Below are 16,859 nucleotides of genomic sequence, written 5' to 3' on the forward strand. Positions count from 1 at the left end.
TGTGCATTTTTAGTGCACAATGTGGATTCCCTATACTGAAAGTGGATTCCCTATACTGAATTTCGTGGATCTGACAGTGGTGGATTTGGTGGATCTCAACATTTTTTTTAGAGTAGGGAAACATAAATGAATGCATGTTCCAGCCAAATGTTTAAATCTCACTTGAAGCCATGACGTTGGACATTATATTTCCTCACAATTGACTAGGTCTGCCATTTCCTTTCCTTTGTAGTCCCATAAAAACGCAATGAATAAGTCTCTCAGTACTTTGGGCAGATATCAACATGTTGCAATATTGGTTGGTCCCTGTTCTTCTTAATTAACCAGAAGAAGCCAGGAGCTCCAATGACAATCTCTTTGGAGCGTTTTGGTTCTTAAGAGGCAGAGCTCTTGACAGACATCTGGCTGTTCTCACCAGCCCCTGACCTGACAAGAATATTGACGTTCAATTTCATGGAAAGAGAACATACCCCTCTTGGCTATTCACCAGGCGGCGCACACACACACACACACACACACACACACACACACACACACACACACACACACACACACAAAGAAACGGATGCAAGGAACAAAGAGAGAGAGGTAAGGAAAGAGAGAGAGATAACAAGTGAAGGGAAAGGCAAGAGATGGAGAGACTGAAAAAAGAGAAAACAAAAGCAAAAGTAAAGAGATGTCAACAAATATGAGATGGGGGGGGGGCATCAAACGAGAGGTGGAGGGGAGAGGGCGGGGTAGCAGCAGGGGTGTTCTACCAGCGAGCCTAATGAGACCTGTTCCGAGAGAAGTAGCGACAAAACAACGGAACACATTAGATATATCCAAGAGGTGATGCAACACGCGCGCAGGAAGGCCCCCACCCATCCATGCCCACACACACACTCAGGGACACTCACGAACACACACACACACACACACACACACACTCACACATGGCATGGGCTAAGTGGAGCAGGGAGCAGCAGTCCCCAGGGCTGGGCCTGAAAGGCAGTTAGCAAGAGAAAGACGATGAGATGAGGGGGTAAGAACACTGACTGTCCACAGGCTACCACAATAACCAACATACAGACATGAACTTGCAAAGGCAAAAGTACACATTTATGTTAACAGTACAGTATATATAAAACAATTAAAAGTGAAACATCTTTTTATAAAAGGGATGTTTCTGCGCGTGTGCGTGTGCGTGTGCGTGTGTGTGTGTGTGTGTGTGTGTGTGTTCACACACACACACACACACACACACATACACACACAGATAGACCTCACACAGATTTGACCCGGGCTGAGCTGACATTTAATCCGGTAACCCTTACCATTCTAACAGGATTTTCCATGGAGAGGTAATTAAGAAGCTCAGGAACCTGTAGACCCTCTCTCTCTTCCTTATTTCCTCTCTGTCTGCCTCTCTGTGTCGCTTAAATTTATCCCCTTTGGTACTCGCCCAGTCATGTGCCCACTTACAACACATGTTAATGAGTTGAGTTTAATTTTACCTTATTTACAGCTCTCTGTTTGTAATACCTGTAAGACAGCAGTGTATGTGTGTCTTTGTTGTACTGTTACTGCTGTCCTGAGCTGCGACAGCATTTGAATAAACAGTGACTGTATGACGACTGGGAAACATGCAGGGCAAAGAAGGTTAATAGTAACTCAGGAAGGACCTTGTGCCATTTCAAAACACAGAGTACTGACATACAGATACACACACACATACACACATCACACGTACAACGCCCCCCCCCCCCCCCACACACACACACACACTACCACACACTACCACACACAAACCACACTGACGGTGACATTTCTAAGGTTAACAGCGTGTTCTAATGCCTTTTGCTCGAGTCATTTGTCAACACCGGTTTCAATCAGAGCATCAGTTTTCTGTTATGCAAGGAAGCGGCATTTAACATCGTCTTTCATTATTGTCATTTATTATTAACAGCAGTCACGCAATTATGGCAAACAAACGGAAAGGATAGAAGAGATAGACAGAGGACAGGGGGTAGAGATATAGAGACCTTTACAAAGGGGGAGAGAGAGTGATATGGAGAGAGAGAAAGGGAGAGAGAGAGCGTTAGAAAGAGAGAGAGAGAGAGAGACAAGGAGAGAGGGAGAGAAAGAGCAAGAGAAGAAGAGAGTGACAAGGAGAAAGAGAGAGGGAGAGGGGGAGAAAGAGAGAGAGATGGAGTGAGACAGATAAAGGGGAGGGAAGAGAGCGGAGCAGAGAAGGAACATGGAAATCAAAGCTTGTAATTTGAGACGGTACAACATTTGATTAAACGCATGAGACGGTTTATGGTTCACCGAGGGCTGCCTGGCTTTAATGGAGGGGAGAAGGCTGCCTGTGGCCAGGCACAAGCTGAGCAGCCGCTGGGCTGTGAACCGTAGCCCCATCTTAGACCGCACTAATGGGCCAGTGCATCCTTCCTGGTGGGAAGCTGATGGTGGACACGCCTACAGGCCTCACACACAAACACACACACACAGACACACACACACACACACACACACACACACACACACACACACACACACACACACACACACACACACAATCACACCCACCTAAACACACCCAGATCAATAAACTCGGAGATACACAAACACACACACACACACACACACACACACACAATCACACACACACACACACACACACACACACAAATTCATACACATGCAATACCTCAGACACACAAGAAGTGAGAGAAAGAGGGAGAGAGAGAGAAAGTGAGAAAGGGAGAGATGGGGGGCAGTGGGAGAGCACAGAGATGGAGAGAGAGAGGGAGTGCAACGTAGAGGAAGGGAGAGCAAGGGAGCAAAATACTTTGACAGGAAACACTTCGGAAACTCCCTGAGCAAGCTTTGGTTGTTATGGGACAATATAATGTAATGGCCATCTGACCATTACCATCAGCTACAACTGGCCAGTTCCCGTTAAAACCAGGGCTCTGCCACAAGGGAAAACGTTGGGGTGAGTCTAGACACAAAAATTAAACCTTGATTAGGGACCCGCCGCACAGTGCTGACGTTTGAGATGAAGTGAAATGAAATTGGACATGAATAAGTTGCACACCGTGTGAACCTTGGCAGGAAACGCAATTTAAATGCTGCAAACGCATGAAAATAGCTATTACGGGGAGCAAGAATCTGAACAATATGTGAAGAACACCTGCTGCCAAGATAAGTGCCTCTTAAAGCAAATATTTTATAGGCTTTATACGAGCCACGTGAGCATGTGCATCGCCAATAAAGCTTATAATTCAATATTTAAGGTACAATATGTTACATTTACAATGAGCGGTTAAAATTAGGGTTGAGCACCGAAATTCGGTTCCAGCAGGGCACCGGTTCCGACGTAAACGGTGGTACCGAGATCGAATAAGAACGCACATTTTGGTGCCTCATAAAGGTGCCTGACTTTTTTTTAACGCCCCCTGCCCCGCCCCCATAGTGTTGCGGCGTCGACTTGCGCTAGTGCTGGGCAGTATACGGGTTCACACCGAATAACGGTGTATATTTTCGTTATATGATTTTTTTATACATCGCCATACCGGTGCCGAGCGACACTGTTTCAGACGAGACCCTTTTCAATGTTGCGCTTCTAAGCACGCATGGCACGACTACGACTTAGACTTTCTTTATAGGTCCATGTCTGCGAGGCACGGTATTTCAGGCAAACTGGAGTGTGTCACGGCTTTCAAACATATAAACCATGAAGCCTATGGGCGCCTCGGGACGGACTTGTCAACGCGCTGCGGCATCACTTACTTGATGTTGTTCTGATTGAAGATCGGCAGGTTGTAGTGGGTGCGTGCGTGAATTAATCAACGTGTGTGTGTTTGTGTGATGCGAGCGTATGTGATTTCAAAGTAACAAACAAAGAAACTCAAAGCCGATGCATGCATCAAAAACTATCTGTTCAAAACCAAATAAACAAATCAAAAACCGAGTCGCTTATTCGATTCAAATACTTTCTTTTCTTTTCAAAACTTGGGAATTAATACGGAGCAGTACTGAGAAGTTGAAAACAATGTTGGCGTCTCCTGTGGCTGCCTTGCGCACCTGCGTTATATTGCTTAATATGACTTAGGCAGTAATGTTTTAAACCCACCATGCACGCGTAAAGTGCAAGTGTAAACGCGAGCACCATAGCTGCGTGCCTGCCTGCTTTCAGTGAGTAATTATTATTATTTGTAATTATTATTATTATTTTTTTATCAGCCTTTCCTCTTCGGGTAAGTCGAGTAATTTAATGCCAACCATAAATCTTGCATATCAAGTAGCCTAGCAAACACCGTTGCCATTCAACAGCGTGTGTGACAATGTGTGTGCTATGTCAACTCAGTGTCCGCTGACTTTCTGCTTAATGTGAAACTCATAACAAGTCGTGAATGTAGTCTATGCAAGTGTGTGCGGTTTTGTTTATTTAAGTACCGGTTTGAGAACCGGTTCGAGAACCGTTTCAGCACCGGGACCGTTTAAAATATACCAAGTAGGCACCGGTATCGGATAAAACCCAAACGATACCCAACCCTAGTTAAAATGGATACTGCATGCCAAATTTACAATGTTGGAGAGTTGTCCCCGCCCCCATCTTCCCAGACTCGAAGCTCACACAATGATTTTGCATGACAAGCAACTATGAGTCCTACACTGTTGGTTGATCAGCTAATGCATACGTTTGCAACTATTGTTTGCAACTTAATTTGAGCTAATGTAAAATCTGCCTTGAAATCCTTCTGGGCTCTATGCTGTCTCCAACTTTCAAATGCAAATTCCAAGATGTACCCGTTTTTTAGCACGGCTCTGGTCATTGAGTTTTTGTCTCTGAAATATCTAGTACAAGTACAATCTATGTAAATCCAGTTTGTTTGCTTGCTATGATGGCTGCAGTACACTGTGTTTGAGTGCCAATTAGTTTAATATCTAGCAACCTGCACTCTGAACCATAATACACAGGTCAAGATAAAAATAATAATAATTGCTCTGACAGGGAACGGAATTCTCAAAGGAGAACATACTATTGCATTGTTGTCAGGGAAGCCAGTATTTCAATTTAGCACGTTTCCTTAATCTCTGATGACATATCATACTCATTTCATGATTTAGTACAGTACATTTGTGACATATAGCTCCGTTCAGACTTTTGTGTCTCCACTAAATTCTATATCCAAGGTCAGCCAAGCTTCTTAACATGCATGGTGTTAAGAAACGTTCTGCACAAACATCTACCCAAATATGCACCTGAATGTTAACCTGGGCAACAGCTGCTCTATAGGGGGCATTGCTGGACTGAAGGCTCAGAGTGTGAACCATGGAGTGTGCACCTTGATGAGGGCCCCGAAGTGGCTGTCAACTGATTGTGCTAGCTCTCTCTCTAAGGTCCCTCGTTCCCCATTCATATAGGCTCCCTGTTGTGCAGCCTCACTCCCTATCCTTACATTCAGCACACGGCAAATGTGACCCTAATGAATAAATGACAAGCAGAGAGAAAGAGAGCGAAAGAGAGACAGAGAGAGCAAGAGAGAGAGCGCAAGAGAGAGTGTGCAAGAGAAAACTAGTTGATCCATAATGAGGAATGAACGTGAGTAAGGAGGAGGAAAGAGGGAGGGAGAGGGAGAGGGTGAGGAAAGAATTAGAGCGAGGGAGGGAGAGGGAGGGAGATAGAGAGACAGAAAGGGAAAGAGAGAAAGGAGAGAGAAAGAGAGAGAGCAAGAGAGAGAGCGCGCTTGGTCTCAGTTGTTATGTATTATGTATCAGTATGAGCCCATGAGCAGAAAGCAACATACGGCATACTCTATTCTCATATGCTCTGGAGCCATCCGTGAATTAGTGTATGTGACTTTGTGCATTAGTGCGTGAGTGCGTGTGTGTGTGCCTGTGCTGTATGGTTAAATTAATCTAGTTGTGCATCAAATAAGGGGACACCTTTAGAAAAGCAAGAGAAGTATGACACATAGACTATGATACAAAGACAACAGAACCTGAGAGAAAAGCTTCAAATGGAGAAGGTGCCTCAGAAGATTCATGGAAGTCAAATACAGAGGGATATGAGAAAGAAAGAATAGAAAAAAATGAAAAGCAGAGACACTGTTTTGTAATTAAACCATCCACATTGCAAAGGATGGGGATTTTTTAAATCCATTAAAAAGGTATTGAAGTCCCCCGCAAGTCACATTAAGCCATTAGGCCAGTAGACCCATTCAGAGAAGCAAGCACATTTAAATGACAATACGAGAGAGTGGTTCAGAATCAAAAAAGAAGGAAACGATAGTGTGGAGGGTTGCGGTGTGTGTGTGTGTGTGTGTGTGTGTGTGTGTGTGTGTGTGTGTGTGTGTGTGTGCGCACAGGATGAATGGGTGTATGCAAATCCTAGTTAAAAGATCATTTTTAAAGAAAGCCGTGGTTTGAAGAATGGTTTGATGGTTCGTTTTCACACGGAAATTTATGGTTACTTGGTAACAAACCATTTAATAATGAAGGCCGCTACCAAGGGATGGATTTCACCATAACCTCACTCTCTCTATGTCAAGATAAACCGTGTCTAGTACCCTGAAAACACTGCCTGAATACATGGGGGTAATATTACTGTCTGTTGCCATACAGACATAGAGTATATATTCACATTGGTTGCTCGGCTTAAGCCCTCATGCGGGCCGGATATGACATTTTTGAATTGTTCTGGTGTCTATGAGATAGTAAGTATCTGTGTTCCGATCTATTTGATGATCAAATTTTAATCAAATCTTTGAAATAGCACAAAAAAGATAAAATTGAAAATGCTAACTAGGCAGGTTTCTATTACTGGTTTGGAGCGAATATACTAAGCTACACAAAGCGTAGTATCGTCAGAAGTTGGCAGTATAGCTACACCTGGCTGTAATTAACAGTAGAATAAGTAGAGGCTGCAAACAGGAGGCAGAACAAAAGGCTTGCTTGGGATTGTGAACATTTAATTTTGTTATTCCTGGTAGATTTTGAAATCGATCCACAGGCACCTGTTGATGCTACCAGCCATGTTTCCGCGCTGTATGGGAATATTTGGCAGGATCCTGACAGTCATGTGAGTTAAATGTTTGCTACCTCAGAATTGCTTTGGCAAAGATGTTTCCATCAATCAATTAGCATATTAACAGACTTTCTAACCTTTTTGGTGAAAGAAGGACGATTTTTTGCCATTTTCATCCACCTTTTCTAATGCGACACTTCAAGCGCAACTAGTGAATAGAATTACCTGAATTTAAACTCTTGCTGGTTTTACATTAAAATAGCACTGAAAACATTTTAATCTGAAAGGTCGCCTCTTGCTATGACATTGAAGTTGCACAACTAAATTATCGAGAATGTAATCAGAATTCAACTCTGTGACCAGATCTCCAGTCTATTAGCCAGAGGAGTAAGTACCAGACCTGGCAGCCTCAACAAACAACAAATTCTTTATTGAAAGGACAGTCCTCTAATCAGCATGAATCAGACATTTTGTCACTGACTTCCACTTGTGGGCAACATCCAACAAGATCCCCCAGACTCTCTCAGTGAAGAGACTGCCTGACTGGGTCCCAGTACCCCAGAGAGCCTTCTAATTAGACACAAGGACAACAACGACAACAAGAAAGGATAGCTACTGTACACATGCATGTGGATAGAAAGCCCATATATAGACAGTTAGACAGACAGACAGACAGACAGACAGACAGACAGACAGACAGACAGACAGAAAGATAGACACATACATCTACAGCAAAGAATAAAACTGCGCAGAGAGAGAACTGACAGACAGACAGACAGACAGACAGACAGACAGACAGACAGACAGAAATATGGATAGATGGATGAATAGCAAATGAGAGAGAGGGGCGGTGAGAGACAGAGAATTTAGATGAAGACATGTAAAAAAGATGAAAGGCAAAATCCATCCAGGATCGCCCCCTCTTAGACATCAAGCCACTTCACCTTGACGAAGCTCTTACAGAAGACTTTAAAAGCTATGATTGGGCCCATCAAAGACCAAAATACCTCACCCCCCTCCACTGAAAAAACAGCTTTGAGCCATCAAAGACAGACTAACTCTGTCCCCTCTGACTTTGAAGTTAAAAAGAGAATTGCACCTAGACTTGGCAAAAACAAACACCCTTGGGTATTAGCACACATGGGACCACATGGATACACACACACACACACACACACACACACACACACACACACACACACACAGCCTCCGACACACACACACACACACACACACACACACACACACACAAACACACAAACACACACACACATACACAAAAAACAACAATCGTAGAAGGTTTTTTGAGATCTGACGGTAAGAGTAACATCAAATAGTCTTTTAAAAAACTGTTTCTTTAAAGAAATGCCCTGACCTGAGGGAAACAGAGCAGGGGGCTCAGACACCTGCTAGGTTAAAAAACAACGTCCACTTTTTTTGTTCAAAGGCAAACTGAGATAAAAAATAAAAATAAAAGAAAAATGGACTCAGAAAACAAGGGTAATGCCTGTGGCTTGTTGTGGCTGTGTGTGTGTCTTGTGTGAGGGGGAGTCTGTGTGCATAATGTGAGCATTTGCATTCATGGGTAATGGGTATATACACTGTGTCTCAGTCTGTAATTTTGTATGTGGATTTGCGTGTGCATGTGTGTGTGCGTGTGCTTGTTTGTGTGTATATACATGTGTGTGTGCGTGCCTATGTGCTGGCGGGATAGTTGGCCTGGTGTGAGAGGTGACCAGCCAGCGGTGACATGGAGTAGTGGGCTTGGCATGAGACAGACAGACAGCCAATCAGTGGGCCTGCAACTCACACATACTGACAAGTGCAAAAACCCACTGTGAGACTACTGCCTGTAGAGGTATCGTCACCACGGCAGCACTATGACATGAACAGAAGCTGAGTGTGTGTGCTTGTGTGTAGGGGTGTGTGTGTGTGTGTGTGTGTGCGTGTGTGTGTGTGTTTAAACTGTGCATGTCCAGTAAAGCTTTGTCGAAACAAGCGTCAAAGGAATTTTTTGGAGTAAGTAGTTGTGAGCAACTAATTAACATATCATAAGGCAGCTGTTTTGGCAGCAAATAAAACTGGGGTATTTTGACCTGATTGCCAACAAATGATTACCAAACTTCTTTTGCCTTTTCCCAAACTGTGTGTGTGTGTGTGTGTGTGTGTGTGTGTGTGTGTGTGTGTGTGTGTGTGTGTGTGTGTGTGTGTGTGTGTGTGTGTGTGTGTGTGTGTGTGTGTGTGTGTGTGAGTGTGTGTGTGTGTGTGTGAACGTGCATGCGTGTGTTTCTGGATGTGTGAATAGGGGTAAAAGGCATTGTGGTATGTGTGTGTGTATGTGCGACCCCTCTAGCTCAAATGGTGCCCAGGGCCAGTAGTGTTCCTACTCGACAGATAACCAGGGTCAAGGACAATCACCCCTCTCTCTCCCTCACTGTCTATGTCTCTCTTTCTCTCTCTCTCTCTGTTTCTGTCATGTGAATCTATGCGCTTCATCAATGCTTAATTTGGAGTCGCAATGTTTATAATGATGAATCTACAGCCATGGACAGCCATATACCAATATACTGTTCAGCATATTGTGTGCTTATATAATTGTGTTTGGTTTTGCGGTCAATATAGATTCATTGCAACGTCATAGCTCAGGACCTAATTGGATCCAAGTCTCTTCTTCTGGTATGACTTTATTATTATCGGGCTGCTAACCGTGTGCCCTGGTCTGGCATGACTAGCTCGCGATTATTGCTCTAATCAGATAATGACAGTGTTTCTCTCTTAGGCTGCCCTTTAAGGATGTAAATGGTGGCACACTTACAGCACATTGACATTGTACCATCCATGCAATACAACATAGACAGCAGGTTTAAAAACATCCTGTTTTAGATCAGATAATCAATCCTGTGATACATTACATTAGGCTACCTTCATAAACATGCCAACCAATGCTTTGGTGATTCCGTTTGCTACTTTCTTTTTTTATGTGGAATTTGTGTCAAGCTAATATATTCGATTCCCATAATGTAGAATTTATTTTAGTGAACCATGGTGCCCTGAATGCATACAGCTATACACTACAGTGGATCCCCAGAACCTCAAAGCCTCACAATTATTTGTTTGCTGTTTTTATTTCTGATGTCTAAATATATTTTCCATACGTGTCTAGGAAAACCCTGCAGGCTGATTTGGCTGGCCGGCCATTCTGCAACATGAATAAAACAAGGAAATAAAGAGCCAATTTATGCACAAGAAAACATGCACATACTCGCACACACACACACACACACACACACACACACACACACACACACACACACACACACACACACACACACACACACACACACACACACACACATAAAAACGTTACAAAAGCCATGTTCATCACATATAGATATTGTTGGAACCCAGAAAGCTGAAATAATAATAATAATAATAATAATAATAATAATAATAATATGAAAAACAGCCTCCCCAGATGCAGCATTACCACCTGTGACTCCCACTTTGACTTAAATATAGAGTAATCATTCTCTCTCTCTCTCTCTCTCTCTCTGCCTCATCATCATCATGATCATCATGTCCTGCTCATGGATGTATCTACAAGGAAAATACATATAGACACACTGTAATGGAAAAATCCATATGCTGTTAACATAAATAACCAACAACGAGAACCGGGCTACTATGTACAGTATGTGATAGACATACAGAAAGAGTCAATACTTTTACTGTCCATGCTGTTCATGTAATCATTATTGGGTTTTAATTCATGCATTAGTGTGCACATCCTCTCGGAATACTATTGGATTTTTACTTCCAAATGTGTGTGTGTGCGTGTTTGTGTGTGTGTGTGTGAGTCACAAATCAATAAAAAACGCAGTTCGTTTCCTCCTAACCCTAATCCCCACTGCATGACGTACAGTCACACAGTGTATGTGAAAGTCACCCATGATGTTTGGTTTTTTCACAGTATGAGTTTGTTATTGCATGCGCCTGTCACACCATGTTTGTCTGACTCCTTGTACAGATATAGGTGTTACATCCCAGAACAAACATAACCACAAAATAAATCCAGAAGGTTCCTATTGTGACATTCAGCCCCCCTGCCCATTGGTTGGCTGTATCCCAGGATGAGCCAATCAATACGGTCAATCAATGATAAAAAAAATAATAATAAAGTCTCCTAGTCTCTGCAGAAGCCCAGTGTGTGTTCGCTGTATCCTGATTTCTCACATCCAATGGGCTTCTGCAGAGACCAGGAAGCAGCTCGGACATGGATGATTGCAACGATGATACAAAATGACAATGATCACAGCAACGTAACGATCGCCACCATAGCATCATTCCAAACTACTTGGCCAACACCATACCTGTAAAGAATGTGAGCAAAGATAAACACAGGGATAGAAACGAACAGCAGGGGCTAATGGATGACAGCTAAATGAATAGCCACTATCAGCAGTAATTGTACAACAACAGTGGTCAAAAAGCTAATGCAGCTCACAATGAGAATCCTTTACTACTCCACTGACATTGTTACTACAACGGCATCAATAATTGAAGCCTCCGAGGGGGATTTGGGATTGGAAAAGCGGGATACATTCCTTGAATTAGCACTGCATTTCCCATGAGTTCTATTTCCTTTTGTCACAAAGCTCTATATGGAATCTGGTGATATATAGTTTGGTTTAGCTTCGGCTCGGGACTCAACCCGGAGCCTGCTAACCCTCCTCTGATGGCCCATTACAAAGATATGAACCAACCAGCATCACAAACTAATTGGAAATCCGTATTGTCATTCAAACAAATCCTATAGATTTGAAATGTAGAGGAAATAATGAATATGAAAAAACAAGTGAAAAGTGAAAGTGGGCTAAGTGAGAATTAAACATGAACAGAGACCTCAGTCGCTTATCTCTATTATTGCCAGAATTTCTGTGCTGTCAAATATCACATTTATCAGTCACAAGATCTATAAAACAACAGACTATGTCAGTAAAATAAATGCATTCAAATTGTCCATGTCATTCAGTTGACTAAATGACCGCCTTAAAGGACAAATCCGGTGTAAAATGGATCTGGGATATGTTCAGTATGATAATGAGTTGGAATGTTCATTTGGGAGCAAAAAAGCATGTATAGACGCATTCTTAAGTTGGCTGTTTTTAGCCGATTCTAAACGCTAAACGCTATAAACTTGGAACGATGGGGGCATGTGTTATGGTAAAAATTAAATCGTTATTTTAAACCACTTAAAAGCCTGGAAGTAGCCCGACTCTTCTGTGGTAGTATAATAAGGGTCTTAACATATAAAACGAGGCATTGATAACTTTGTAAGTGTACAGATTGTTTATTAAATGGACATTTTATACACACAATACCATCAGTAGTTCACCAGTCGACGCCATCTTGTTTCTAAGACTCGATAGGTAGATTGGCGAACACAGAGCTTGTGACATCCGTTAACAACACGCAAGCTCTGTGTTCACCAATCTACTTATCGAGTCTTAAAAACAAGATGGTAAACTACTGATGGTATTGTGTGTATAAAATTTCCTTTTTAATAAACAATCTGTACACTTACAAAGTTATCAATGCCTCGTTTCATATGCTAAGACCCTTATTATACTACCATAGAAGAGTCGGGCTACATCTAGCCTTTGAAGTAGTTTAAAATAATGATTTAGTTTTTACCATAACACATGCCCCCATCGTTCCAAGTTTATAGCTTTTTGGTAGAATCGGCTAAAAACAGCCAACTTAAGAATGCGTCTATACGCGTTTTTTTGCTCCCAAACGAACATTCCAACTCGTTATCATACTAAACATATCCCAGATCCATTTTACACCAGATTTGTCCTTTAAGTATGGTTGGCTTTGAGAACAATTGAAAAAAATATTATCACAAACTTGAATAAATGTGTTTTGAAAAAGATCCATCCCAAAACTATTTTGGGATGTTGGAAAGGCATCGCTGTTGAACAGACTGGCAGTGTTCATGTTAGAGTAAGAATAAGTTTTACAGCCCAGAGGGCTGTAAAACTTATTTACATATTTATAGTTGGTTTGATTCCATGCGTATGCATGGAATCAAACCAACTATAAATATGAATGGGGCAATTTCAGCACTGTGATCCTTCCATGCCAGACAATCTTATCTGGATTCTGTACTATGTCAGCTGTCCGTCTTTCACATCGATTATCTGAAAGCTTGCACCTGCAGTCATAAATAAGACTTAAGAAAAAGACAAAACTATACAAAGACAGCCGAAACTCAAAGTGAAAGAACATAGGTCTGCATGGAGAATACCACAGACTGACTCATGGTTAGTACCTAAGCTAGTCACACATGTTTTGGACTAAGAATAGCCAAGGCAAACAGTACAATTCATCCATTGAGTCTTTATTTTTGCTGCACAAATAATGTAATGTGTTATGCACACAAGCAAATGAATCAAATTATTAAGCACATATTAGAGCAGATGATAAGGTAACTGTATTTGTCAAAACCAATAACAATTATTTAGAAATCATGCAAGGTCAACTACACACATACGCCATACAAGCAAGTCTATGTGTTTTTCCCTTTCTCTTTCTGTCTCTTCTTAGATCTCTTTATTCTTATTACAAAATCGCATGAATCCCCCATGCAGCCAGGGTGATGCTGTGTCCCAATTAACTCAGATCAACATGTCCAAAAAAACCACTGTCCTAACACTGCTGACTCCTACATGAATGTGCACAACACTCACTCACACACACACAAACACACACACACACACACACACACACACACACACACACACACACACACATACACACACACACACACACACACACACACACACGCACACCTGTCTGTGGCAGTTTTCTATAGATAAAAAGACTGACATGAGCTGCTGGAGACAAACCTGAGCACCATGTGAGCTGTCAGGCCTGCTTCCCAGTGAGATCTGCAGTCATTCGCACACACACACACACAACCACGAACAAACACACACACACACACACATGCGACGAACAAACACCCATACAAACACACACACACACACACATACCCACACACACACACCCACACCCACACCCACACACACACACACATAAACACATGAATACACACACACAACCGTGGACAAACATACATGTATACACCCCAACACAAACATAGGCTCTTGTATTGCAACAATAGATTTTCCCCCACACAGGCATTGAATCACCTGTCACCTCCTGTCAAGCTGACGTCTGTCAGCTTCTTCTTCTTCTTAAGGCAGACTGCAGCACTGTACTCACTGGCACTGTCAGAAAGTCACCCACTTTTTCTAGGTTGTTTCTGGAGAACCTTATAACTAGAACTAAAACTATAGCCTAAACTGTAAATTACGACCCTCGAAATCAACAAATAGAAAAACCCTAAGTCTTGACTCTAAAGAACTGTTGCTTGTCCTAAAAATAATCCATTCCCTTACAAGGCCTTCGAGGCGGCCACCGCTACTCAAGGTTCTTCTATGTCAGTGTGGACCCCCAGTAAAAACATGCATCACACACACTCACGAGCACATGCTGACACAGAGCCGTAGATAGAGATCCCACAAGAGCGCGTGCCATGTCTGTATAGATCTTCCCCGAAACCATGGAAACGACACTCAGGTACGATTTATAAGGACATCTGTGAACATCTGAGCTCAAAGCCATGGCCCTCAGTAAGTCCTGAGCGAGGATTTAAATCCTTACTAAATTCAACAGTAAATTAATGATTTATCCCAGGGCCCTCTGACAGCCTGGATGTTTGAACATATTTAGATGTGTGTCTTGATGGGTGTACCTGGCTGTTAGCTCAATTGTGCATGAAAATAATGTGTGTGCTTTCGGGACGTGTCAGTGTGTGTGTGTGTGTGTGTGTGTGTGTGTGTGTGTGTGTGTGTGTGTGTGTGTGTATGTGAAAAGCAGATAACATCGAGCCAAATTATTTTCCACAGACGTCCTTTTGTGCGCTTGCCGTTTATGACAGACACATATCCAAATACATACAGGTACACACATCCTGAATTGGCCCTTCCTACACACACTAAAATGTTAAATTTACTCGCCTATATTTCTCGCAATACTCTCTGAATATTTGAGCATTGGTAAGCCTATTAGGGTTGATAAAATAGTGCAACCCCAGCATCCTTACAGACAGACACACAGACAATCATGAGAGGGTCGGGTTACAACTCGGCTGCTGAGTGTGTGTGTGTGTGTGTGTGTGTGTGTGTGTGTGTGTTTGTGTGTGTGTGTGTGTATGTGTGGGGGTGTATGCGTGTGTGTGTTTGTGTGTGTGTGTGTGTGTGTGTGTTCGTGTGTGTCTTCTTGGTGTGCAGCTAGATGTGCTGATCAATCTAAACGCACACCAACAGCCTTGATACGATTATAACAGGAAAAAGGAGCATTACATGCCGACCCCAGTGGGAGCCACACATCAACAGGCATTAAAGCTAGAAGAAGACAGCGTGACAGCTAGTGATAAACACGGCTATCTGTTACACATGAGAGGTTCAAGCTGGGATGGAGAAACAGAAGTACATGAAAAGTATATGAAGATGAAGGCCCTGATGATTAATAGCACCTTGAAACAAGCCGTAAGAGCGACCTCCTTCCGCCAGATTGTCTCGGCCTACAGTACCATCAGTGACCAACTGATACCCAGTTAAAGTGCTGAGCTAACAAGATGGCTTTTTGATCGTATTATCCATACACTGGGATGCTGTGGGAGACAGTGAGTGACTGTCAACTCACATTACTGCTTCTAACGTGGAACACATTACAGTACAATACAGTTTTAAAGGAAAGCCTCTGTGATCCTTTCCTACACTTTGTAATTCTTGACACAACGCAACATATTCTTCTGGGTTTAGAAGTTATGAAGCTGCCGGTTACTTCCATGGCCAGTAAAGTTCGATTTCATGTTTTGTTACATTGGTCTAGAAGCAGGGGCCAGAACAGGTGAGGCTCATTACGTTAATTAGGGGTTTAGACATGCCAGTGGGGGCAGTGGCCATCAATAACGTAACCTCTGTTCGCCATTACACATCTGTGGATAAAAAGAAAACCTGGTGTCACGACAAACAAAAACAGTGTCATAGGTGTCATGACAATGACATGCCACTCCACAACTGCCTTGAATGAAGATAATATTGCTTTCTCAAAAGTTTGGCAAAAAGAACGATACGCCTACTCATAGGATATATTTGCGCTTATAAATAATGACACGGTGATTTTTCCTCCCAATGTAGGCTACCTGCCTCTGCACCCGCAGCGGTCCAGCACACTAGTGGACTGCCTCGTGCCTCAAAAGCCACACCGTTTTTCGCGCCGTATGGAGACGTAACGCGGCGAGACTCACGAGCTACATCCCACACGAGCGCGTTCAGACCAGACACACACACACACACACACACACACACACACACACACACACACACACACACACACACACACACACACACACACACACGGCACTTACATCTCAGAGGATGGCGGTTGGCTACGACAGAGGAGAGCGTGTCCGCACGCTTGTCCCATCGCGCATCCTGGCTCGCCTCCTCCGGAATCAACCTGGATAGTTTTGGTCAGGGGAAACCTGGCGCGTGAGGTGTGGGCGTGCGTGCGTTGGATCGTCTTCACACACAAGAAGTATGTCTCGTCGCGGATGTCAGTGCCTCGGGAGTGTCAGTCAGTCAGTCCGTCTGGGATGGGGACGAGAGGTTAAGATGGTTGGGTATGTTTTCCTGTCGGCTTTACCTCATCTCTACTATCTAGTCGACTCTCCTGCTCTCCCTCCCTCCCTCTCTCTCTCTCTCTC

The 16,859-nt window shown here is 43.0% G+C and overlaps 1 protein-coding gene across 1 annotated transcript in view; it reads right to left on the reverse strand.

Moving 5' to 3' along the window:
• pde2a (phosphodiesterase 2A) overlaps positions 1–16,622 on the reverse strand; it is a 115,905-nt gene extending 99,283 nt beyond the window's left edge. Inside the window, exon 1 of the mRNA XM_079731749.1 lies at positions 16,521–16,622. Coding sequence (XP_079587875.1) covers positions 16,521–16,579 — 59 coding nt within the window. The 5' untranslated portion in view covers positions 16,580–16,622. The remainder of the gene's footprint in view (positions 1–16,520) is intronic.
• Positions 16,623–16,859: the final 237 nt, after the last annotated feature.

Source organism: Pollachius pollachius (genome assembly GCF_949987615.1).
Source record: "Pollachius pollachius genome assembly, chromosome: 3".
In the NCBI taxonomy this organism is placed as follows: Eukaryota; Metazoa; Chordata; class Actinopteri; order Gadiformes; family Gadidae; genus Pollachius; species Pollachius pollachius.